Source organism: Esox lucius, chromosome 7 (assembly GCF_011004845.1).
Source record: "Esox lucius isolate fEsoLuc1 chromosome 7, fEsoLuc1.pri, whole genome shotgun sequence".
NCBI lineage: Eukaryota > Metazoa > Chordata > Actinopteri > Esociformes > Esocidae > Esox > Esox lucius.
In genome coordinates, this window is record NC_047575.1 from 37,888,340 (window position 1) to 37,914,322 (window position 25,983).

At 40.8% G+C, this 25,983-nt stretch overlaps 1 protein-coding gene across 4 annotated transcripts in view; it reads left to right on the forward strand.

Annotated features, from left to right (window-relative positions):
• The window catches only part of cadm2a (cell adhesion molecule 2a), a 403,005-nt gene that overhangs the window by 326,837 nt on the left and 50,185 nt on the right, over positions 1 to 25,983 (forward strand). For all 4 annotated transcript variants that reach the window (XM_034293280.1, XM_034293283.1, XM_034293281.1 and 1 more), the window contains 2 exons: positions 11,228 to 11,380; positions 20,958 to 21,095. In XM_034293280.1, coding sequence (XP_034149171.1) covers positions 11,228 to 11,380; positions 20,958 to 21,095 — 291 coding nt within the window. The remainder of the gene's footprint in view (positions 1 to 11,227; positions 11,381 to 20,957; positions 21,096 to 25,983) is intronic.

Sequence of the window (25,983 nt, forward strand, 5' to 3'; positions counted from 1 at the left end):
ATGCACTTTCATTTAAACTTAGGAAGACAAGAGGTCCTGCCCCATACCTCCAGAGTACCCGGCTTGAAAGACTCATTGTTGTCCCTGTCCAAAGTCCTCCTGGTTGTGTTGCAGATCAAGACAATACCTGACCATTCCAGCTGCCACTCTGCTGGGTGTTTTGTAAAAGCACTTTGTGACAACTGCTGATGTAAAAAGACTGTAGAAACACTGTAAAAACACTGTAGCTCATTAGGATAATACTGTAGCTCATTAGGATATTACTGTAGCTTATTAGGATAACACTGTAGCTCATTAGGATAACAGTGTAGCTCATTAGGATAACAGTATAGCTCATTTGGATAACAGTGTATTTCATTAGGATAACAATGTTGCTTGGCAGGATAACACTGTAGCTCATAACGATAACAATGTAGCTTGGCAGGATAACACTGTAGATCATTATGATAACAGTTTATCTCATTAGGATAACACTGTAGCTCATTAGGATAACAATGTATCTCAGCAGGATAACACTAGCTCATTAGGATATCAATGTAGCTCAGCAGAATAACACTCTACCTTATTAGGACATTGAAGCTCATTAGTATAACACTATAGCTCATTAAGATAACAGTGTAGCTCATTTGGATAACAGTGTAGCTCATTAGGATAACACTGTAGCTTGGCAGGATAACACTGTAGCTCATTAGGATATCACTGTAGATCATTAGGATAACAGTGTAGCTTGGCAGGATGACACTGTAGCTCATTAGTATAACGCTGTAGCTCATTAGGATAACAGTGTATCTCATTAGGATAACACTGTAGCTCGTTAGGATAACAGTGTAGCTTGGCAGGATGATACTGTATCTCAATAGGATAACACTGTATCTCATTAGGATAACAATATAGCTTGGCAGGATGACACTGTAGCTTATTTGGATAACACTGTAGCTTATTAGGATTACTGTAGCTCAGCAGGATAACAAACACAAATACATTTCAGAACCATGTACAGCACTTTTGTACCAAATAGTTGAGAGAAAAGGCAAGAAATAAATATACTGTGAAAGACAGACAGAGAGAGAGAGAGTCAGAGACAGAGAAAGACCTGCAGTCTAACACAAAATGAAGAGCAGCCATAGTTCTTAATTCCTGGTGGGCTACTGGGCTGTCAGATAGAGTTATGGTGTGTGTGTGTGTGTGTGTTCTACTGTGTGTATGTTGTGTGTGTGTGTCTGTGTGTGCATGGTGTGTGTGTGAATTTGTGTAATGTGTCAGAGAGAGTTAGTGATGTGCAACGGCCTTGAGAAGCCTCCCATCACAGTATATACCAACTCCCCAGACCAAGACAAGGCCAGGGCCTAGATTAAGGCCAGGGCCTAGATTTATGCGAACTCTCCAGGCCGAGGCCTAGGCCAGTACAAGGCCGGGGCTTATATTTATACCAACTCTCCAGGCCAGGACAAGGCCAGGGCCTACATTTATACCAACTCTCCAGGCCAGGACAAGGCCAGGGCCTACATTTATACCAACTCCCCGGGACGGGACTAGGCCACGGTCTACATTTATACCAGACTGGGGCCTAGAATGGGTGCTTGCTGTTATTTTTTTGATGGCCTCTGCTTCCACCATTTACTGCACTGCAGCATTGCTTGTAGCATGTCTTTCTCTGGCCTCAGCCTCAACCTACTCCTTGGGAGCTTTTAAATTCCTTCCCTGACGAGGTCTCAATAGGAGGATTCAAAGAGATTTCTAATATTTTGAAATTAATTTACTGAATTGCCACTGAGCTTTTTGTACCCCTTCAGTGTTTGTCAGTTTACTTTGGAAAAAAATTCTGTTCTTTTATTTCCTGAATCATTGAGAAAGCTTGTAATACAGCTCCTTCAAATAAAATAATACCCAGTGGAAATCAATGTCTTTGTCTAAAAAGTGGAGGAGTATTGATCTGGGATCGGGGCCCCACCTGTAAAGCTGAGTCATTACAATGCAAAAGTGTAAACGGTTCCTAGATGATATTGTCTTAGTCATTATAACACAAATGCTGAAACGTTTCCTAGATCATATCGTCTTGGTCATTACAATACAAATGTTTAAACAGGTCCTAGATCATCTTGTCTTAGTCATTACAATACAAAAGTTGAAAGGTTTCCTAGGGCTTATCGTCTTGGTCATTACAATAAAAAAGCTGAAACATTTCCTAGATGATATTGTCTTAGTCATTAGAACACAAAAGCTGAAACATTTCATAGATGACATTGTCTTAGTCATTACAACACAAAAGCTGAAATGCTTCCTAGATCATATCGTCTTAGTCAGTACAATACAAATGCTTAAAAGGGTCCTAGATCATATTGTCTTAGTCATTACAATAAAAAAGCTGAAATGTTTCCTAGATCATATAGTCTTAGTCATTAGAACACAAATGCTGAAACATTTACTAGATCATATCGTCTTAGTCATTAGAACACAAATGCTGAAACATTTACTAGATCATATTGTCTTAGTCATTACAATACAAAAGTTGAAAGGTTTCCTAGGGCTTATCGTCTTACTCATTACAATAAAAAAGCTGAAACATTTCCTAGATTATATCGTCTTAGTCAATAGAACACAGATGCTGAAACATTTACTAGATCATATTGTCTAAGTCATTACAACATAAATGCTGAAACATTTACTAGATCATATTGTCTTAGTCATTACAATACAAAAGTTGAAAGGTTTCCTAGGGCTTATCGTCTTACTCATTACAATAAAAAAGCTGAAACATTTCCTAGATTATATCGTCTTAGTCATTAGAACACAGATGCTGAAACATTTACTAGATCATATTGTCTTAGTCATTACAACATAAATGCTGAAACATTTACTAGATCATATTGTCTAAGTCATTACAATATAAATGCTGAAACATTTACTAGATCATATTGTCTAAGTCATTAGAACATAAATGCTGTAACATTTACTAGATCATATCCTCTTAGTCAGTACAATACAAATGCTGAAACCCTTCCTAGATCATATTGTCTTAGTCAGTATAATACAAACGCTGAAACGGTTTCTAGATCAAAACTACTCTGACTGTCTTTCTGGATAAAGTTCCTGGTTGCTTGTTTCTGAGATAGTTACAGATGGGGAAGTTATTTATTTAATAAAATATATTATTTTGTTAGACTCTGAGGCAGATATTGCTTCTACGAGACAGCCATCCAATGGCAGGAGCAGGACAGACACATTTAATAAGATTAGAAAGGACACATTTCCTTCTGGGATGACAGTTCAGTTAGGGTGGAACTGATTGGGTGGTCTTGCTTTAACATGCAAACACACACACAAACAAACACACACACACACACCCACAGACACACACAGCTGGATCAGTAATAAGGCCAAATGATATGTCATGTCATATATCAGCATTTCATGCTTGCTCAGGCACAATATGTTCAGTTCATACACACACAGCCATGCGCACACACACGCGCGCACACACACGCGCACAGACAGTGAGATACATATCATGTCCCATGTCAGATGTCACACTTACCGAGGCCCTACATGTGACACTCTATATGAGAGCAGCTGGAGCTGTGAGGGTTGGAGAAGGACAGAACAAATAAATGAACTAATGAAGGGGTGGATGGATGGATGGAGAGAGAGAGAGAGGGAGCTGCGTGCTGTCATTTAGCAAGGGAGACGACTGAAAAGTGATGCTGACGTTTACACACACACACACTCGCATATTGAAACACACACATGCACACACTGAGACACACACACTCACAGAGACACACACACAGACACTCACACAATGAAACACACACACTGAAACACGCACTGATGCATACACGCCGAGACAGACACAAACACACATAGACACAATGAGACAGACTGACAGTCACACACAGACTGAAATACGTGGTAATAAACCTCCCTGTGGTAAATGTCTGTGGGGACAGTTGATGCCTTTTCCCTCTGGGTCTATTTTAGCCTAGATAGCCAGTGATACTCAAGAATGCTGAGGTCTATTATATTTGCATTTTAGTCATTTCTTATTTGTATTATTATTTATCTTCCTTTTTGTCTTCTGCTTCTTCTGTCCATACAGAAGAACAGACACTGTTCACTCATGTAAGATAATGTTGCTGAACCCGGTCCATACAGAAGAACAGACCTTGTTCACTCATGTTAAATAATGTTGTTGAACCTGGTCCATACAGAAGAACAGACCTTGTTCACTCATGTTAAATAATGTTGTTGAACTGGGTCCATACAGAAGAACACACACTGTTCACTCATGTAAGATAATGTTGTTTAAAGGTAAAGGCGGTGTGCGTGTGTGTGAGTTCAGTGGGCTTCGTTGTGTCTTGTCAGTGATATAGTGCCAGCATGGTTTGATAGGCTATGGACCCAGCACTGAAACTGGCTGGTGACTTCCTGACTGGTGACTTCCTGGTGCGTGGTGGATGTCATATTCCCAAATAACCACCCTGGCTCAGCCTTTGATGAAAGCCACAATGTTCGGTCCGTCAGAATTATTGCCTGAGACATTGTTGCACTGTTTTTGACTGACTGCGTCAAGCTGAGTTTCGGTTTTGCCTTTAGAACAATAAAATGCAGGTTTCAGAAACAGTCTACTTTTTCCCAGTTTGCCGATGGACGTTCATTGCAATAAATGTCACATTTAGAAAGGTGAACTTGTTGGTAATCCTCGAAAAAACGTTCTCTGTAGACAAATAAGGGAGATGGGGCCTGCATGCTTGCCTGTCTGGATTGGTCTTCCTTGCTCACGATTTCTACCAAGCCAGCACATCCTGATCCTTCTAACTTGTCCCAGAAACCAATGGGTTCCATATGATTGTGTTAGTAATGATCGCGTATCCGGTCGTCAAGGGAGAGAGTCATTCAATTATTTATGGAACCATTTGATAGTCCATTGTTCATGGTGTTACAGATTCAATGTCATCTAACTCAATCTCAAAGAAACTTCCGGTCGTACCGCTACTTTACCGAAACTGCAACCTGGAATACACACCACAGTACTGTAAGCGTATTGGCTGATTTCGATTGCATTTTGACTGAACGTAACTTCCTGTGTACCGATCAACAGATGTTCTGTTGTAAACTAAACATACACTTCAAACGCTCCCCCTGTCAGACATGTTAGAAAAAACATTATATGTTTGATAAAACATTAAAAGTACAATTCAATTCCTAATGAAAAGCAAAGGCCCATACACCTATGTTACACAAAAAAGGAATATCCGACCCATGAGGTCTTATTGTTCCTCAAATGAAAATGAATGTAAACAGGACAATTGACCCACCCCACTCTGACACATAACTCAATGTATGATAGTCATCAATCCCTCCCCCACTTCAGATTATAAGGGTCAAGAAACACATTGACATCAACAGGCTACTATCAGTGTTAGTGGTGTTCAACAGAAAATCTGACGAAAACATGACATCATTATTAAAACATTTCCCTAAAGTCCACTGAAGAATCAAAACTCCCCTTGTCTGTATCATGATCTATGCTACAGTATTATACAAAAGACTCACACATATCCTTTGTACCTGTGAAAAAGTATATGTTTGAATAGGGAAAGATTCACTATCCAAACATATCAGGATAGCCATCATAATGTAGATCATTAGGCATCATCACAAAATATGTCAAAGTCCAATATTGGGATTGTCATCGTACAGAGTTTCCCACCTGTCTTGCAAGAAACAAACCTTCATACATATGAAATCACCATATCACTTAATTTAGGAAAATAATTGATCATAAGGAATGAAGCTAGTGTCCAATCAAGTGGCCTTTAGTTCTAGTCTTCAGTCTTCTCTGTCTTACATCTGTGATGTAAAGTTCCAGTAGTAATAGTCTATTAGTAATAGTAATAATCATAATAGTCTATGTTACATTTCCTTTTCCATCCAGAACTGGCTTGGTTGATGTTTGATTCCCTGTGCTATATTTATGCCCAATAGCAGCTAGCAGTGGAATAAGATTGTAATACTTGATTTACTTTGCCAAATCAGAAATGGTTATCTAATGGAAATGTATTCTATTTAACCATTGAAATGTTAGATCTTACATGAAACAAAATTTCCAAATTTTCCAATTAAATCAAATCCTGTGAATGCAAGATGTGAGACAACAGATGCCAATGTTCCTTTATAACTATCCAAACAAGAAAAACATTATTTGTAACTCTTTATAAGTACCAATTTGATTTGTTTTGAGTTCTAAGCTGAACTCTTTCCAATCATAATCAATTATCACATTATACATCCCCACTGCTTTCACTTCATTAAGTCAATGGAAAGTGACACCATGAGTGAATGCAGAACAATGACAAATATGGCCACGGGAGGCGCCATCCTGAACCCGCACTGGCCATCATTTCAAGACAGACATTACAAATAGAGAATTGGTAGTAGGAATGGATCTAGAATCCATTTTAGAAGGTGTTGCATACTGAATATTAATCAAAATCAAAGTGAAAATGTTAAAAACACAAACCACAATCAAAGACATCAATGTGCAACAAGGTCGCTTGTGCGAAGGAATTATAAACTATATAACCTATTGACAAATGTGCCTTACATAGCTAAACAGCTGTCATATTTCACTTTACCTCAGTACCTTCCCACAGGTCTGCGAAATTGGCTATCATGCATTTATAAACTCCTGTAGTTTCTTGGCACATGCCTGACTAAATAATCTGTTTGCCCACTAGGGGATAAGCTACTCAACAAAATTATAGGAGAGAAAACTCCAGGCCAAGTTCTAATGGTTTACCTCCTGCAACCACCATGGTGATTGTAGTTTGCATACCCTGTGCTCATAAGTTTGCATACCCTGCCAAAAATTGTGAAAATCTGGCACTGATCATGCAAAAAAACTAGTGTTCATAAGAAGCAATTTATTATCACATATTTGTTTTTCTCCTTTTTTAATCATATTGATAACATAAATCACCCAAATAGCCCTGATCAATAGTTTACATACCCTTGAATGTTTGGCCTTGCTACAGACACACAAGGTGACACACAGGTGAAAATGGCAATTAAAGGTTAATTTCCCACACCAGTGGCTTTTTAAATTGCAATTAGTGTCTGTGTATAAATAATCAATGAGTTTGTTAGCTCTCATGTGGATGCACTGAACAGGCTAAATATTGAGCAATGGGTAGCAGAAAAGAACTGTCAAAAGATCTGCGTGACAAAGTAATGGAACTTTATAAAGATGGAAAAGGATATCAAAAGATATCACTTATTAAGAAGTGGAAAATTAGATTTCTTGATACCAAGCCAAGAAAATGATTTGACCAAGAAAGATTTTAGCCAAAACTGCCAGAAGAATTGTTCGGGATACAAAGATAATCCACAGGTAACAACAGGAGAAATACAGGCTGCTCTGGAAAAAGACAGTGTGGTTGTTTCAAGGAGCACAATAGGACAATACATGAACAAAAATGAGCTGCATGTTTGAGTTGCCAAAAATTGTCACAACCATAAGCGCTATGTTTGAAGATGGGTTAACAAGGCCTATAGTGAACAGAATACCATTCCCACTGTGAAGCATGGTGGTGGCTCACTGATGTTTTGGGGGGTGTGAGCTTTAAAGGCATGGGGAATCTTGTGAAAATTGATGGCAAGATGAATGCAGCATGTCATTAGAAAATACTGGCAGACAATTTACATTCTTCTGCACGAAAGCTGCTCATGGGACGCTCTTGGACTTTCCAGCACAATAATGACCCTAGTTGACCCTCCAGTGGTTACAGCAGAAAAATGTGAAAGTTCTGGAGTGGTTATCACCGTCTCCTGACCTTAATATCATGGAGCCATTTTGGGGAGATTTGTGCGGTTCATGCAAGACGACCAAAGACTTTGCATGACCTGGAGACATTTTGTCAAGACGAATGGGCAGCTATACCATCTGCAAAAATTCAGGGCCTCATAGACCACTAAATGCTATAGGGAGCACAGTATTAAGAACTAATGGTATGCAGACTTTTAAACAGGGGTCAGTTCATTTTTTGCTTTGTTGCCATGTTATGCCAATAAATGCATTTGGCTCAAAATTACATAGTGAAAATGACAAAGCACAACAAAACAGCCTATTAAAACATGTTCAAGCATGATAGGACAAAACAGGCTATATCTTGAATGCCTATTAAAACATGCTATTTAACATCAAAGTGCTTTTCAAATTACATGTAATATTCAATAAAATATTCCTGGCTATTAACGAGGAAAGTGTTCAGGTTTCCTTGATAAGTTCCAGCTTCAATCAATGTTTAGGTAAGACACATTTTTGGAAATAAACATATAAGAACTCTTAAGCTCACACCAGGTCCTTGTACCGTCCATGATTCTGGGGTCCCATGACAGAGACTCTGTCATTTGGCCAGGTGGTCAAACAAAATGCATCTTCTGCCTTTTTGAATGTCTCATTTGTCTCCTTTCCCGCCTTATGACTGTTGTCCTCTCTCGGCCATCTTGACTTTCCTTTATCTTTGCTCTTCGTATGTACCACACTCTCCATTGGTCCTCCATTCACAACTTCAATCCATCTTGTTTAACCAGAAAACGTTATTTTTCTGTCTGTCCATTACGATTCCAGGCATCGTTGTTAAGGATCCTTTTCGTTCTTGATGGTGTCCTTTTCGCACAATTGTATTTAAACACGAACGTGTCATGCGCATCGGAGGCTGCTGTCCTCTTTCTGTGGTATTTGGACACCATTATATTTTACTTGTACAAGTCATTGTATGATTCCTGAAAACACAATATCGCATTAAGATCTCGCACGAATAACAATAGTATGCTTCTGCGCACGACTCAACTAGTGCGGTCTCTCTCATTATAGCCCGAAGAGAGGTTCATCCACGTAATAACTCTAGGTCTTAATAACTCTAGGACATGGGAGTTTCTAGGTGTCAACTTGTACGAATAACAATGAATTTTCTACACACCAGTCTACACCATAATCAATTCGGGGGGGGCTATCTGTACCCACAGGTTCCACGGGATAAAAATCGTAGCTTAGACAGGGGAATTAACTAAGACTTGTTTGACTACCAAATGCTTTTGCAATCTTAACAGTTTGTCTCAACCAAGAACTTCGGCTAGCCATTTAGTAGTTAGCTAGTTAGCTCAGAAGTTCTGACAAAGCAATACATTTTCAGTAGAGTCAATAATATTATCCAGTAGTGGCAGCATGCTGTTAGAAATCAAGCGTTTTATTATAGTGGGTCAAGTTATTCAATTATTTATTGCAGCATATGATAGTCCATTGTTCATGAAGTTACAGACTTGATATCATTTCACTCAATCTCAAAGAAACGTCTGGTCTACTTCATAGACATTGCAACCTGGAATACACATCACAGTACTGTGAGCCCATTGGATGATTACTGTCGCACTTTGACTGAACGTGACTTAATGTGTACGGATAAACAGATATTCTGTTGTAGACTAAACATACACTTCAACAATTGGTCCCAGAATCCAACAGGTTCCATATGATTGGTCCCAGGAACCAACAGGTTCTGTATGATTGATCCCAGAAACCAATGGGTTCCATATGATTGGTCCCAGAAACCAACAGGTTCCGTATAATTGGTCCCAGAAACCAATGGTTTGGGCCATAGCCAGCTTACATGATGTCATTATTAACTTTAACACTCTCATTGGTTAGATTTCTTAGGGGCCGATCTAATTGCAGATTTTTTTTTTTACTGCGACATGCATTTTGAAGTCCCACAAATCACTCCTAGCTTGGCAAACCTCATTTATTTTAATATTAAAAATGCAGGGAATTTTATTTAGGGTAAGCAGGGGCAGAATGAAACCACAAATTGTCTCTAAATGGGCCAGTCCGTCTGGCATTCATGGAAAAGCCAGATGGCTAGGCCGCCCCTTAGGGTGAGGCTTCACACAACCGGTCTGCTACACTACCTCACAAGAAAGGCAAAGGCCGCAGACAGGATTGCAAAGTGACAGTAAGTCATACCTGGCTATTGCATAGAAATAATGGAAAAGGCCTTGCAACCTCATACCCTTGTAATTCAACGGGTAAACTCCAAGCAAATACAATGCACTTTCTGTGGTCTAAGCATGTTACATGTTTCATGTTTACAGTCAAATGCTCCCCATAGGAACTATTAACCATGCTCTCTCATCTGGGCTGATCAATAATGCCCACAGGAGCTATTACCCAAGCACTCTCATCTGAGCTCATCAATAATTTAGATGATAGATTCACGTCTTGAAAGGGCCTGATTGATTTTCACATACCTTTTACGATGCTATTGATCTCCACACGGCACATCATTTCTGTAGGGAGATCACTTTTTCACGTGTCTTAAATGTCAGACTGCATTTCCAGTCAAGAGGTCTTGGAGATATCCAAGTGCTTGCTATACATAAATTATGCCCGGAGACACTTTCTGACCGATGTTATTCCATTGCAACTGGCAGGTAGGGTGGGCCAAAACCTAGCGTACCATCACCACACTACAAAAATATGTCTTATCAAGCATATTTATCTTGTTTTCAGGTAAAAATTCTTACCATTAAAATAAGGTAATATTTTCTTAACATGCTAAAGTTACATTAGATAATACTGCTTGGTTTTAGAAAATATGCCTTGAATATCAAGTAATTTCTCTTGTTCCATTGGCAGATTATTTCATTTATTTCAAGCAAATATCTCCTCAAATATAATGAATTTTTGTAATTTTTTAACAATTTTTATTTGCAGTTCAAGGCCAACACACCATCTACGAGGCTTAGCGTACCATCCCCAATGCCTAGCGTACCTTCCAGAGGCCTAGCAAACCATCCCCAATGCCTAGCGTACCGTCCCCAAAGCCTAGCATAACATAATCAAGGCCTAGCATACCGTCCCCGAGGCCTAGCGTACCGTCCCCAAACCCTAGCAGAACATAATCAAGGCCTAGCATACCATCCCAGAGGCCTAGCGTACCATCCCCAAAGCCTAGCGTTCCTTCCCGAGACCTAGCATACCGTCCCCAATGCCTAGCATACCATCCCAGAGGCCTCGCGTACCGTCAACGAGGGCTAGCGTACCATCCCTGAGGGCTAGGGGGAAATCCCCTGACATGTTGATGTGTGGTGAAATACAATGTTGATAATTCTCTCACTTTTCTTTTGGTCTCCCTCCCTTTCTCCCCCCCTACCCCATTCTCTCCCCCAGCTCTGAGAGATCACCGTATTGAGTTGGTGCGTGCGTCCTGGTCAGAGCTAACCATCAGCATCAACGAAGTAACCCTGGCTGACGAGGGGATGTATACCTGCTCTCTGTTCACCATGCCTGTCAAGACCGCCAAGGCCTACCTCACTGTCCTGGGTGAGAACACAGACACAAACGGCCGGACAAACCCCATTTCTATATTAGTCCACACACTCCAGCAGCAACAATTGTTCAATTTCCTGACCCCCAGGAACTTGATGTTATAATTAGTGTTAATTATTATGGTTAGTTTTGAGTAAGTTTAGGGTTTGATGTTATAGTTATTATTAGGTATTATGGTTAGTTTTGAGTATTGAGATTAGGGTTTGATGTTATTGTTAGTAGGGGTGTAATGATACGCAGACATCATGGACACCACTTGCTTGTTGTGTAGGCTCAACTTTTAATGTTGTAAAACAATCATCAAATGCACGACTGCACAGCTATGGAAGTCTGCATGGCAATTGCACTCATGCAGTTACATTGTGTTAATACCAACAAATATACATCTCCCTTCCTGAGACAAAGACGATATTCTTTGCAGAACATATTACTGCAAATGTAAACAAGTTATGCAATCATAGCTCGAATAGCTGCTGTAATTCAATATACTCAATTAGGAGCTAAAAATCACATTGAACTGCTACACTAGAATATAGTGTCACCATATAGGGACTACAGCTCTGCATTCAACACTACTGTGCCCGCCAAGCTTGTTCCTAAGCTCAGGACCCAGGGACACCTCCGTCTGCAAATGGATCCTGGACATCCAGACCCCAGGTGGTGAGAATGGGCAACCTCACCTCTTCTAAACTGGCCCTGAGCACTGGCGCCCCACAGGGCTGGTCAGGTTGGTCTGGAGGTGGTGGTTCTGGTGGTTCAGGAGACAGACCTGATGGTTCCATCCAAGTCTCAACACAAACCCAGTGGCGTGGCATTTTGGCGGCTACAGTGCTTGAACAAAGATGTTGACTGGTACGGCAGTCCACTTTATAGAATCGGGGGGCACTGTGTTGCTTCACTACCACTGCAGGGGCAGGCGATTCGAATGTTATCATTGAATGGGCGTTATCAGTGGTTATCAGCCTCATAGATATGGGTCAGAAGGGGCGTGCTAGCCTACTGGTAGGCTCAGAAGGCTGTTATCATCCATTCGCATGGTTAATTTAGTATTTAGATAATTTAGACAAAATTATCACAGTTTTAAAGGCTCTCATTTTAATGGTCTTACCTGTAGACTTACCCTAACCCTAACCCTAACCCATTTTAATGGTCTTACCTGTCGACTTACCCTAACCCTAAACTTAACCCATTTTAATGGTCTTACCTGTAGACTTACCCTAACCCTAACCCATTTTAATGGTCTTACCTGTCGACTTACCCTAACCCTAAACTTAACCCATTTTAATGGTCTTACCTGTAGACTTACCCTAACCCTAACCCATTTTAATGGTCTTACCTGTCGACTTACCCTAACCTTAACCCATTTTAATGGTCTTACGTGTAGACTTAACCTAACCCTAACCCATTTTAATGGTCTTACCTGTAGCAGCGACCTGAATTCGTCTGGGATTGGATCTGGAGTCTTCTCGTGTATTTATCCGTGATTAACCATGCGAATGGATGATAACACGCCTTCTGAGCCTACCAGTAGGCGTAGCAGGCCCCTTCTAACCCATATCTATGAGGCTGATAACCACTGATAACGCCCATTCAATCCAATGATAACATTCGAACCGGGTGGCAGGGGACCAATTGCGGTTTGTGAGATACGGCTGCATCCTGACTTCATCTCTAGTCTTCAAAGCAGAACAGGGTTTACTTTCTCTCTTGCAGTCATAGTAATTTTTGGACATTGACATCCACTTCCTCAATGTCAGCACTCATGGCTGGCCAGTATAGGACCTCACAAGCTCGCTGCTTGCACCATTCCAAAATGAGATTGATGAATGAGCCTTACCATGTGTTCTCTCATGGTGGGGGCACCACTATGGGCCGTCGTCCCTTATAGATGATTCCATCAGACATAATGAGCTGACTTCTTGAGTGCCAGTATGGCTAAGTAGGATTAGACACTTCCTGTCTCAGTTCTGGAGACAGTTGGAGACAACTCTACCTTTGAACGCTCTTGAAGTCCTACGCATTTCTGGTCACTGACTGAGACAAAGCTGAGCATGGAAACACTCTAGGCCCTGCAACTCTGGTTCACTCATTGTAAGCTGTGCTCTGGACAGTGTTTCTGGAAGCTCCATGTCCTTTCCACTGTTGTATTTGACAGTCAGGTCATACCACTGGAGCCAAAGACACATTCTCTGGATGCACATAGGAGTAGACAGCAGAGACTTCTTGAAGATGTCTTCCAAAGGCTTGTGATCATTTTAGACTGTGGCATGCGCTCCAAATATGTGGTTGTGAAACTTGGCGCAGACATGCACAATGGAGAGCATCTCCTTTTCAGTTTGTTCATATCGTGTTTCAACATCAATTAGTGACCTGGATGAGAAAGCTGCTGGTGTCACAGAAGATCTCAACAGGCTTGGCAGTATCGAAAAACTTGAGAATCGGAGGATTAGTGCACAACCCCTTGAGTGTATCAAAAGAGTGCTGCTGTGCTGGTTGCCATGCAAACTCCACGTCACTCTTGGGGAGCTGACACAGAGGAGCATCCACTTCACTGAGGTTTGGTATGAATTCTGACGGATTAGTCACAAAACCTAGGAGGCGGCGGACGCCATCTTTGTTGGTTGGTGGCGACATACACTGAATTGCCGCAATCTTTTTCATAAAGAGGACCACTGTAGTCTCCTGAATCGTTCAAACTCCCGATATAAATCAGAACTATGCCAGTCGATTCTAGAGTGTTCAGATTGTGAAAATGTGATTCCTTAGTTATGTTTTTCCTGTTCTCAACAGACTTCTGACACCATGTAATGCACTGGCATATACAGGCACGGACACAATTTGCTTGTTGCGTAGACTCAACTTTTAATGTCGTAAAACATACATCAGTGCACGACTGCAAATCCAAAGCTACAGAAGCCTGCATGGCAATTGCACTCCAACAAGTAATACCAACAAATATGTTACATTATGTTTATAGGGGAATAATAAATATGTAACTAATATCTACAGTTTGTCTAAGTTCATAAAGAATTTTGTTGGATTTTTTGTGTGTCTAGCTTTGCACACGACACTCTCAGAGCAGTTTTTAACTACAGCGAATGCAACTAATTTATGGAATTTGACAGAACTTTCTGAAAATCTATCTGAATTTTTTTTTTGTCACAGCTGAAACAGGAGATTGGGGAACTTCAACCGATTGTTGAACATAACATCAACTTTCTATGTGACAAATGTCAGTTCCGGATTCTAAATGTTACCTTTTCTAACATCTCCAAATATGGCTTTTTTTTTTCCTGCGGTACGATCATGAGCCGTCTATGGAGCAGATGTTAGAAAAGGTAACACTGAAAACATGTTATATATGTTTAATGTTAGCCTTTGAAACTGCACTTGTGCTAGCTCAACCCTGCTGTCCCTAAGTGAGACAGTTGGATGTGTAGAGAAAAACTGTAGATATTTGTTGTTATTCCCATTTATGGTTAGGATGAGGTTTTAAAGTAAATATTAGGTATTAGGGTTACTGTTTGGTATTACATTTTCTCTTAGGTATTACAGTTGGGATTAGGTATTTCATTTGGAGTATGGTGAGGGTTAGTAAATCCATTTAGGGTAAGTATTAAGGTTAGACTCACATCCGGCAGTGTAGGCTCTGGTGAATACTTTCTGGTTGAGCGAGCAGTGATAAGAGCAGAACAGCTAGGGGAGATGCAGATGTCTCCATTTCTGACCCTCCCATACTGTTATGATACAAGCTCTTATTTGTGAAATGGATATTGCTTTATGTGGTGGGAAGATATTTTTCTTTGCTAAGGTGAGATTGCATAGACCATGTTGTCAGCCTATCCAAATAAATAAATAAACCTCCCTCTGCTCTTTATCATCATCATCATCATCACAGGATTGTTCAACACTGACTCACCCTCTTCCCCCTTCTCGTTGTTTTCCCATAGTCGTTTGTTTTTGTCGGTTTTCAAATCATGTAGAGATTGTTTCTCTGGCGTGACAAATGTTGAATAGAAAGGTTAAACCATAAACAGTCTGAATTCAGGAATCTGTAATCTGTAACACACATAAACACACACACACACACACTCTCACAGGTTTAATGAATACACTAACGGTTCAGAGTTAAGGTGGGTTTGGTGCATCTCTTTGTTGTTGTTTGGGGACCCCTTGGGACTGGTTGTTGCAGTGTTTTGTTCCAGATCTGTTAAGTTAATCGATGGTGAAGTGATGTCTCCAAACATCTTTAACTGAGTAGCAGTCATCCAAAGTTTAAAGTAAAACTTTAAAGGAAAGTTAATCAAAATCCCCCCATCACCATCAGCAAGAATAAAACCCAGAATTACACAGGATTGCATAAGTGTGCACTTACAAAATGCAATACATTTTTAACATTATGTTGTGTCACAATTTGGTACTAAAATAGATTTAATTGGTAATTTCCGTCTCTGATCTACACGAAGTAGTACATGTGGTTGATGAAGAAATAAGTAAATGTACAAATATACACTGATTGCATTAATATCTACCCTTATTTCCATGACCCACTTGAAGGGGTGCCTGCAACTAGAAATCCAAATAAATCTCAGAAATTGAACCGTTACCAAAACAATTGTCTGGATCACACTACACTACTAAATGCAAGTGGAAGATGATCAATGAATCAATAAAATTTATTTTATAAAGCCCTTCTACACCAGCAGTACTTTTACATAAGACCTATCCTGAAACCTCAAAGAGCAAGCAAGAACAGTGTTGATGCACGAAAGCTAAGAAAAACTGCCTAATAGGTCAGAACTTAGGACGATACCTAGAGAGTAACCAGACTCTGATGGGGTGGCCAGTCTTTTTCTGTCAGTGCCGGGTGAACATTTAGAGTGTACAAATATTAATAATAAATGCGTGTGAGCTGTGTCCAGAGTCTATAATACATAATCTAAGTCAGAAGCATGACCAGGTGGATGAGAGATGATGAGATCAAATGAGAAGATGAGATCTAACCTGCTTAAAAATGAAAAATCCCTTTAAAGCTAAAGTAGTTGAATAGAGTGTGGAATGTAAATATCACGTGATATAATCCACCTGTTACTAAAAGGCACCAGGGGATGACAGAGGGCAGGCCTTTACAAAACAAGCCCGGCAGAAGCCACCAGGAGGTCAAAGGGAACTGATATAGTGAAAGTTAGAATGGGAGAAACTGTTCATATTTCCACTCTTACCAGGATTCACAGAGCTGTGTGACGTGGAAGAGTGGAAAAGAGAAAGTATTTATTGAAAATGCATCTCATCCAATTGTGTTGGTATTTAGCTTATTATGTGGAAGACACAGCCAGGATGTGGATAAAGGTTCTATGGTTAGATGGCACCATTCCTGAATACAAAACACAGTATCTGACTAATGGTTACCGCATATGTATACCCCAGTGAAACAGGAAGTCACGGATGACCATTAGAGTTCCTAATGATTTGGAAGAATTTGGAAAAAAACAGTAGGAAGATGTCTATTTGATGTGAACCTTGACCTAACCATCACATGACCCTCACACCTGACCTTCTCCTGAACTCCACATGAGCCCCACCAGACTCTGTAATGTCTGTTCAGATGACGGTCACATGATCACACACACAAAAATATACACGTACGTAAATACATACATACACATATACATATATACACACATACACCTGTATTCAGATGTTCAAGCAAGTAGGATGTTATTTTATTTTTGTTATTACACACTCAGTAGGAGACAGAAAACAATCAATACTATTGATCAGACATATGAATCAATCAACACACACACTCACACACTGACCTTGGAAAACAAACATTTTGTGGACACAAACGCACGTGCACTCTGCATGGTACCGCTCACACACACACACACACACACATTTCAAACACATTAACCAACCAGAAAAGGAACCAGGCAAGCCTAGTTCCGCCTGCCCGCAATTAAAAGTGATACATCTTGTTCCCGACACTGGGCTTGAACATGGATCTCTCACATCAGAGGCAATGTCCTAACCATTATGCCACAGTGCTAAACATGTGCCCAGTGTCGGTATGGCATCTCGACATAAACATAGATAATCTTGTCACGCATTAACATTACACCAAGTTTGAATATTTCGCTAGACACAATTAAGCATTGTGTTTAACTGAATTTACCTCCACCACAAATAGTATCTATGAAATTGTGAAATTATGGCATTGATTTAGAAAATAGGACTGATCATGCAAAACACTTTTTTTATTGAAGGATATTGATCATATGAAGTCATCAAATGGTTGTTTGGCTCCTTTTTAAATCATAATAACAGAAATCACCCAAAAGGCCCTGATCAAAGGTTTACATCCCCTTGAATGTTTGGCCTTGTTACAGACACACAAGGTGACACACACCTTGAAAATGGCAATTAAAGGTGAATTTCCCACACCTATGGCTTTTTAAATTGCAATTAGTGTCTGTGTATAAATTGTCAATTAGTTTGTTAGCTCTTACGTGGCTGCACTGAGCATGCTAGAAACTGAGCCATGGGGAGCAGAAAATAACTGTCAAAAGACCTGAGTAACAAGGTAATGGAACTTGATAAAAAGGATATAAAAAGATATCCAAAGCCTTGCAAGTGCCAGCCAGTACTGTTCAATCACTTATTAAGAAGTGAAACATTCAGGGATCTCTTGATACCAAGCCAAGGTCAGGTAGACCAAGAAAGATTTGAGCCAAAACTGCCAGAAGAATTGTTTGGGAAACAAAGAAAAACCCAAAGGTAACCTCAAGGGAAATACAGGCTGCTCTGGGAAAAGATGGTGTGGTTGTTTCAAGGAGCACAATACAATAATACTTGAAGAAAAATTTGCTGCATGGTCGAGTTGCCAGAAAGAAGCCTTTACTGTGCCAATGCCACAAAAAAGCCCAGTTACAATATTCCCAACAATACGTTAACACACCTCACAACTTCTAGCACACTGTAATTTGTAGTGACAAGACCATAATAAAGCTTTATGGTCACAACCTTTTTGGTCCCAACCCCTCTCAAAACTATGTTTGAAGAGAGGTCAACAAGGCCTATAGTGAACAGAATACCATCCCCACCGTGAAGCATGGTGGTGGCTCATTTATGTTTTGGGGGTATGTGACCTCTAATGGCACGGCGGAAATGCTAACTTTTAAACACATATGTATAGCTCTTGCCAGTGGTCGTTTTAACAGCTTATTAGCCAGTAATTAGCTCACAAGTATCTACTAATTTGGAATAGTTATAATAATTGAGCAATTGCTAGCAAGACAGAAGATTAACTATACACTGCCAAAGCTATTTCTTTCATTTGTGAATGACATTGATACAATAATTATCAATATACAGTGGGTAGAACACGTATTTGATACACTCTGGATTTTGAATGTTTTCCTACTTACAAAGCATGTAAAGGTCTGTCATTTTTATATTAGGTACACTTCAACTGTGAGAGCCTGAATCTAAAACAAAAATCCAGAACATCACATTGTATGATTTTTAAATAATTAATTAGCATTTTATTGCATGACATAAGAATTTGATCACCTACCAACCAGTAAGAATTCCGGCTGTCACAGACCTGTTTGTTTTTCTTTAAGAAGCCCTCCTGTTCTCCACTCAATCAAACAGACTCCAACCTCTCCACAATGGCCAAGACCAGAGAGCTGTGTAAGGACATCAGGGATAAAATTGTAGACCGGCACAAGGCTGGGGTGGGCTACAGGACAAGAGGCAAGCAGCTTGGTGAGAAGGCATCAACTGTTGGCGCAATTATTAGAAAATGGAAGAAGTTCAAGATGACGGTCAATCTCCCTCGGTCTGGGACTCCATGCAAGATCTCACCTCGTGGGGCATCCATGATCATGAGGAAGGTGAGGGATCAGCCCAGAACTACATGGCAGAACCTGGTCAATGACCTGAAGAGAGCTGGGACCACAGTCTCAAAGAAAACCATTAGTAACACACTACGCCATCATGGATTAAAATCCTGCAGCGCACACAAGGTCCCCCTGCTCAAGCCAGCGCATGTCCAGGCCTCTCTGAAGTTTGCCAATGACCATCTGGGGCCATGTATTGCGAGATCTTGGCCAACAACCTCCTTCCCTCAGTAAGAGCATTGAAGATGGGTTCTGGCTGGGTCTTCCAGCATGACAACGACCCGAAACACATACCCAGGGCAACTAAGGAGTGGCACCGTAAGAAGCATCTCAAGGTCTTGGAGTGGCCTAGCCAGTCACCAGACCAGAACCCAATAGAAAATCTTTGGAGGGAGCTGATTGTCCGTATTGCCCAGCGACAGCCCTGAAACCTGAAGGATCTGGAGAAGGTCTATATGGAGGAGTGGGCCAAAATCCCTGCTGCAGTGTGTGCAAACCTGGTCAAGAACTACATGAAACGTATGATCTCTGTAATTCCAAACCAAGGTTTCTATAACAAATATTAAGTTCTGCTTTTCTGATCTATCAAATACTTATGTCATGCAATGAAATGCAAATGAATTACTTAAAAATCATACAATGGGATTCTCTGGATATTTGTTTTAGATTCCATCACTCACAGTTGAAGAGTACCTATGATAAAAATTACAGACTTCTACATACTTTCTAAGTGGGAAAACCTGCAAAATCAGCAGTGTATCACTGTGGGTGACGATAACTGACTTATTCGTTAAGTGAAAAGACGAGAGAATCGGGGAAACCCCTACTCTTTTACTGCCCAAGGGGTTTTGATATTGCTTTTACCCCATAAATCATGCATAGATGCGTACTTCGAAAATCCACCAGAAATAGTCACAATATAAACAGTTTTATTTTAGGCTTACTATAACCTAGCTACTAAAGGTTGTAGCCAGCAAGGTCTTTGTCCATCCTGATCCAAAAAGCATGCACGGATGCGTTCTTCGAATATCCACCAGAAATAGTCACAATATTACCGTGAACAGTTTTATTTTAGGCATACTATAACCCAGGTACTGATTGTTATAGCCAGCAAAGTTTTTGTCTATCCGAAACAAATCCTAATGCATTATTTGCTTTAACTGTGAAGATATTCGAACGCGGGACCTATTGGTTGGCCACTACGCGGGACCTATCTCTGACCAGTACGCTATTAAACAAGGGGTAGTTAGTCACTCACTCACTCACTCTACTCACACAGTCAGTCAGTAAGAGACATTCACTCTTCTTGGCCGGCTTTGCTAATATGGTCTGGCAAAAACTAACCATTTTAACATTAGGGACCGGGAAATGTCTCCATAGTTTGCATTTGCCTGGTTAAATCACATTTTCAGGAAAACTTGTATACAGTCAAACCGAAGCACACATTATAGTCTATCCTTTTATCATTATTAGAAGAATGGTGAATGGTCTTACTTCTTATTTTCTGCCGACATCATTCTGATTTGTTTATACAACTGGGGTTCTATGTGCAGGTTTCTACCTAGAAGAGATTTTACACATTTCAAGGTGTGTTTTCTTCCTATCCTGTGAGTATGTATTTTTTTGTGCGTTTTCTTTTAGCATGTTGTTCTCCTTCCATCCTGTAGGGGTGCCAGAGAAGCCAGAGATTGATGGTCTGACAAAGCCTGCTCTGGAAGGAGATGAGATCACCCTGACATGCATGACCCATGGCTCCAAGCCTGCAGCCGACCTCCGCTGGTTCAGGAACGAGAAGGAGATCAAAGGTCAGGACTGTTACTACTCATTTTGCTGCATGGACCAGGCAACGCCGAGTTAAGTTGTTTATTGTGTAACCCAGTTTAAATGTGTAAGTTCTCACGACACTTCAACCCTATCAAGTCTACCAAGCCTTGCTTGGGCAAAGCTCCAAATGGTTCTCTAAGTGAGCTCATGTCAAAATCATGTCGTATACCTACTTTGGACTCGGACGTTTCACCTGCTAGCTAATCAAACCAGCTAACCGCGGTAGCTGCTATCTAGGTGGTAGCACCATCTAGGAGGTAATTTATTTGGGACTCATTTAATGCTACGTATCAATAACCCATTAATATAAATCCCTTTTTTATGAAGGTTAAGAGTCCCGAAGACAATAGTTTACTCTCTTTCTGCAATTGTCTCATCTTCTATCTCATTTGGACCTTCATACTGTATGTAGCAGACATTCCATTGAGTTTAGAACTTTAACCTGATACTTTATAGAGTTGCCAAAACATCTCTTTTCCTCAGTTCAGTCTTAAACCACACCTTCAGCAATTGTGTGGGAGAAGGAAAACTCAAATGAAGCATCCAATTGAATTCTTATCGCTATGAGCCTTGTTTTCAATACACATGTAACCTTTAATATTTCTACTACTAATGCTACAACTACTAATTCCACTCTTCTGTTTCTTTACACATTTATTTTGAGATCTGCTTGATGGTGTGGGGTTGGAAAAGGCTAGAGACCATCTTATTTTATACTAACAATTTCCTGTGCATGCTTCTTGTCTTCGCTACTTCTCTCAACCTTTATACCTTTCTGAAAAGAAGCCAGGAGAGGATGGAAGTACAGTGGGGAGAACAAGTATTTGATACACTGCCGATTTTGCAGGTTTTCCCACTTACAAAGCATGTAGAAGTCTGTCATTTTTATCATAGGTACACTTCAACTGTGAGAGACAAATCCAGAAAATCACATTGTATGATTTTTAAATAATTAATTTTAATTTTATTGCATGACATAAGTATTTGTTCACCTGCCAACCTGTAAGAATTCCAGCTCTCACAGACCCGTTAGTTTTTCTTTAAGAAGCTCTCCTGTTCTCCACTCATTACCTGTATTAACTGCACCTGTTTGAACTTGTTACCTGTATAAAAGAAACCTGTCCACACAATCAATCAAACAGACTCCAACCTCTCCACAATAGCCAAGACCAGAGAGCTGTGTAAGGACATCAGGGATAGAATTGTAGACCTGCACAAAGCTGGGATGGGCTACAGGACAATAGGCAAGCAGCTTGGAGAGAAGGCAACAACTGTTGGCGCAATTATAAAAAAATGGAAGAAGTTCAAGATGACGGTCAATCTCCCTCGGTCTGGGGTTCCATGCAAGATCTCACCTCGTGGGGCATCAATGATCATGAGGAAGGTGAGGGATCAGCCCAGAACTACACGGCAGGACCTGGTCAGTGACCTGAAGAGAGCTGGGACCACAGTCTCAAAGAAAACCATTAGTTACACACTATGCCATCCAGGATTAAAATCCTGCAGGGCAGGCAAGGTCCCCCTGCTCAAGCCAGCGCATGTCCAGGCCAGTGTGAAGTTTGCCAGTGAAAATCTGGATGATCCAGAGGAGGAATGGGAGAAGGTCATGTGGTCTGATGAGACAAAAATAGAGCTTTTTGGTCTAAACTCCACTTGCCATGTTTGGAGGAAGAAGAAGGATGAGTACAACCCCAAGAACACCATCCCAACCGTGAAGCATGAAGGTGGAAATATCATTCTTTGGGGATGCTTTTCTGCAAAGGGGACAGGACGACTGCACCGTATTGAGGGGAGGATGGATGGGGCCATGTATCGCGAGATCTCAGTAAGAGCATTGAAGATGGATTGTGGCTGGGTCTTCCAGCATGACAACGACCCAAAACACACAGCCAGTCTCCAGTCCTGAACCCAATAAAAAATCTTTGGAGGGAGCTGAAAGTCTGTTTTTGCCCAGCGACAGCCCACGAAACCTGAAGGATCTGGAGAATGTCTGTATGGAGGGGTGGGCCAAAATCCCTGCTGCAGTGTGTGTAAACCTGGTCAACAACTACAGGAAACGTATCTCTGCAATTGCAAACAAAGGTTTCTGTACCAAATATTAAATTCTGCTTTTCTGATGTATCAAAAACGTATGTCATACAATAAAATGCAAATTAATTACTTAAAAATCATACAATGTGATTTTCTGGATTTTTGTTTTAGATTTCGTCACTCACAGTTGAAGAGTAGCTATGATAAAAATGACTTTGTAAGGCGGAAAACCTGCAAAACCGGCGGTGTATCAAATACTTGTTCTCCCCAATGTAGGACAGAGGCCAAATCACATTAAGAATTTAGGCAACCTTTTTCCTCACTCACATTATCACAATGATTTTAAAAGGGGCGGAAGCACTGAATACTGTTACTACCCTCTGACAGGTCAGAGATTTAGGGGTTAGAGGTCATAGGTCATAGGTCAGCAGTTACTGTTTTTGTCAACACGAGCACACTACAGCTACGTATGTACCACTGCTCTTCATCCTCATTCATTCTCCTCTTCTTCCTCTCCCTCGTGTTCCTCCTCCACGTTCACTTTCTCCTTATCCAATCCTACGCCCACTCTCCTCTTCCTTCTCTTACTCATGCACCTCCACTATGTTCTGCTCCTCCTTATCCAACCCTACTTCCGCTCTCCTATGTTTTGCATGTCCTTGCTCTTGGCTACGTGGTCCTGATATTTTAAACATTCAGCTGCTACAGGAACCTGGAATCTGCACAGAAGGATCTGATTCCCATAGCCCTGTCTTCTTCTTCACCGCAACATACAGAATGTGTCTGGTTTGGCTGTTCTTTCCATGTCGGCCGGTGAAGAGGATTCATTGACCTCTCCTCTTTAGTAGTCTGCTTGAACTGCATCTTCTCACCGGTCTCCCTGAGATCCTCACTCTGTTTGCCGTCATTGTTAAGCCTGTTGCATGGAAAGACAGGGAATAAGCGAGAACGAGACAGAGGAAAAGAAAAGTCCAAAAGCTAAGAAATACTCCAAAGAAATACTAGCTGAAGGCAGGGAGCTACAGTTTTTGTATTCTTAATGCACAGAGATTATAAATGGTTACAGTAAACTTTCCCTGTGTACACAGAGCCCTCATGAATCTTTTTTTTCTTCTTTTTCTATTAACCCAGAATTGCTGTAACACAGGAAAGCTCTATTTGGGTGTTTTGCATTTGATTAATTTGGAAGACTCTTAACCGGCTGGCTGAGGCGTCCATATTTGTCCGTGTTTTCTTCCAGCCCCCCCTGGAAGAGTGAACCTTACAAACCTGACAGTGTGTGCATCATGCCCCACCAGCCTGGCGGCCTTCCTACATGGGCTCCAGCTCCTCAGTTTCTCATCAGATAACATATATTTTCTGTGTGGAACCGGACGTGCTGACAGCTTATAGCTGTGACCAAAACAGGCTGCATAGTAAAGGTGGAATTGATATTGGATTGAGCAGTTTGAAACAGATTAAATTGTGCCGTTGGTCATTTGATAAAAGGATTATTGCTGTTTAGGTTGATGATGCCAACAGCATCGTATCAGATTTAGTATGTCTCTGATTTAGGGGCCCCCCATCTCTCTCCCTCTCTCTCTCCCTGTCTCTCTCTGTCTCTCCCTCTCTCTCTCCCTCTCTGTCTCTCTCTGTCTCTCCCTCTCCCTCTCTCTCTCTCTCTCCCTTATCGCTCCCCGTTCTCTTTCTTCCTCTCTTTCTTTCTCTTCCCTCATCTCTTCCTCTAACTCTCCTTCTCTCCAAACTCTCTCTACCTCTATCTATCCCCCTCTCTCTTTCTCCCTTTCTGTCAATCCCATGCTCTCTCTCCAACTTTCTTTCTTTCCCCTCTCTTTCCTTCTCTTCACTGCCCTCTCTTCCATCCCTTTGTTCTCCTTTTTTCACACACTCTTCCTTTTTCCCCTCTCCCCCTGATTTTGGATGACCTCGTTGACTTCCGTTTCAGGACCAATGCGTCTGAAGCTATCTGAAATTGCCTGAAAAGCAACTTGTTTGCGTTCATCATCTCTACATGTAAGTCATTTAACTGGAGCTCATTGTGTTGAACTATAGATTAATGATGGAAATTCAAAGTATGTTAAACTCTGAACACAGAGTCTGGAGGAGCGAACTACTAGATGGAAACAGAGAGAGATATTTTGAGTAATTTGAATTCACTACACAAAAGAGAAGGGCATTAACAATATTAAGTCTATGCAATTACGACACACAATTTGTTTCTATACAAGAAACCCACTTTAATTCTTAGCTTTTTAACCAACTTAGTAACATGGGTTTTGAAAGAAAAATGTTAATCTATCCAAATCCCAAGGTATTAGCAAGGTTCAGCTACACCTCAGACGATGACACACACTCATACAGTACATATACACCCACTACACTCACACACACACACACACACACACAAGTTTGTATGGCTATCCTCATGGGGACCAGAAAATAGATTGCATGCTCCTTTGCCTAAATCTTAACCCTAAACTAACCATAACCCTAACCTTAACCTAACCCTAATCTAACCCTAACCTTAACCTCAATAAAGTAACATTTATACCTAAACTTTACCTAGATGTAATGCCTAACCTTAACCCTAAACATAACCAACAAGGCCTGGACCTTAAAGAAACCCCAATTCTAACTCTAAAATGAATTGTAAGTTTGACCCTAAACCCTGAGCCGGAAATTGACTTTTGCCTCAAGGGGTCCCCGGGTGTCCAATTGTTTCTGGTTTTACTATACTCATGGGGACATTTGGTCCCCATGAGTATAGTTAGACCTAAAACACACATACACACACACAGGAGAGGATATTGCGTTTTCCTCCTGAGCACTGTCATCCAT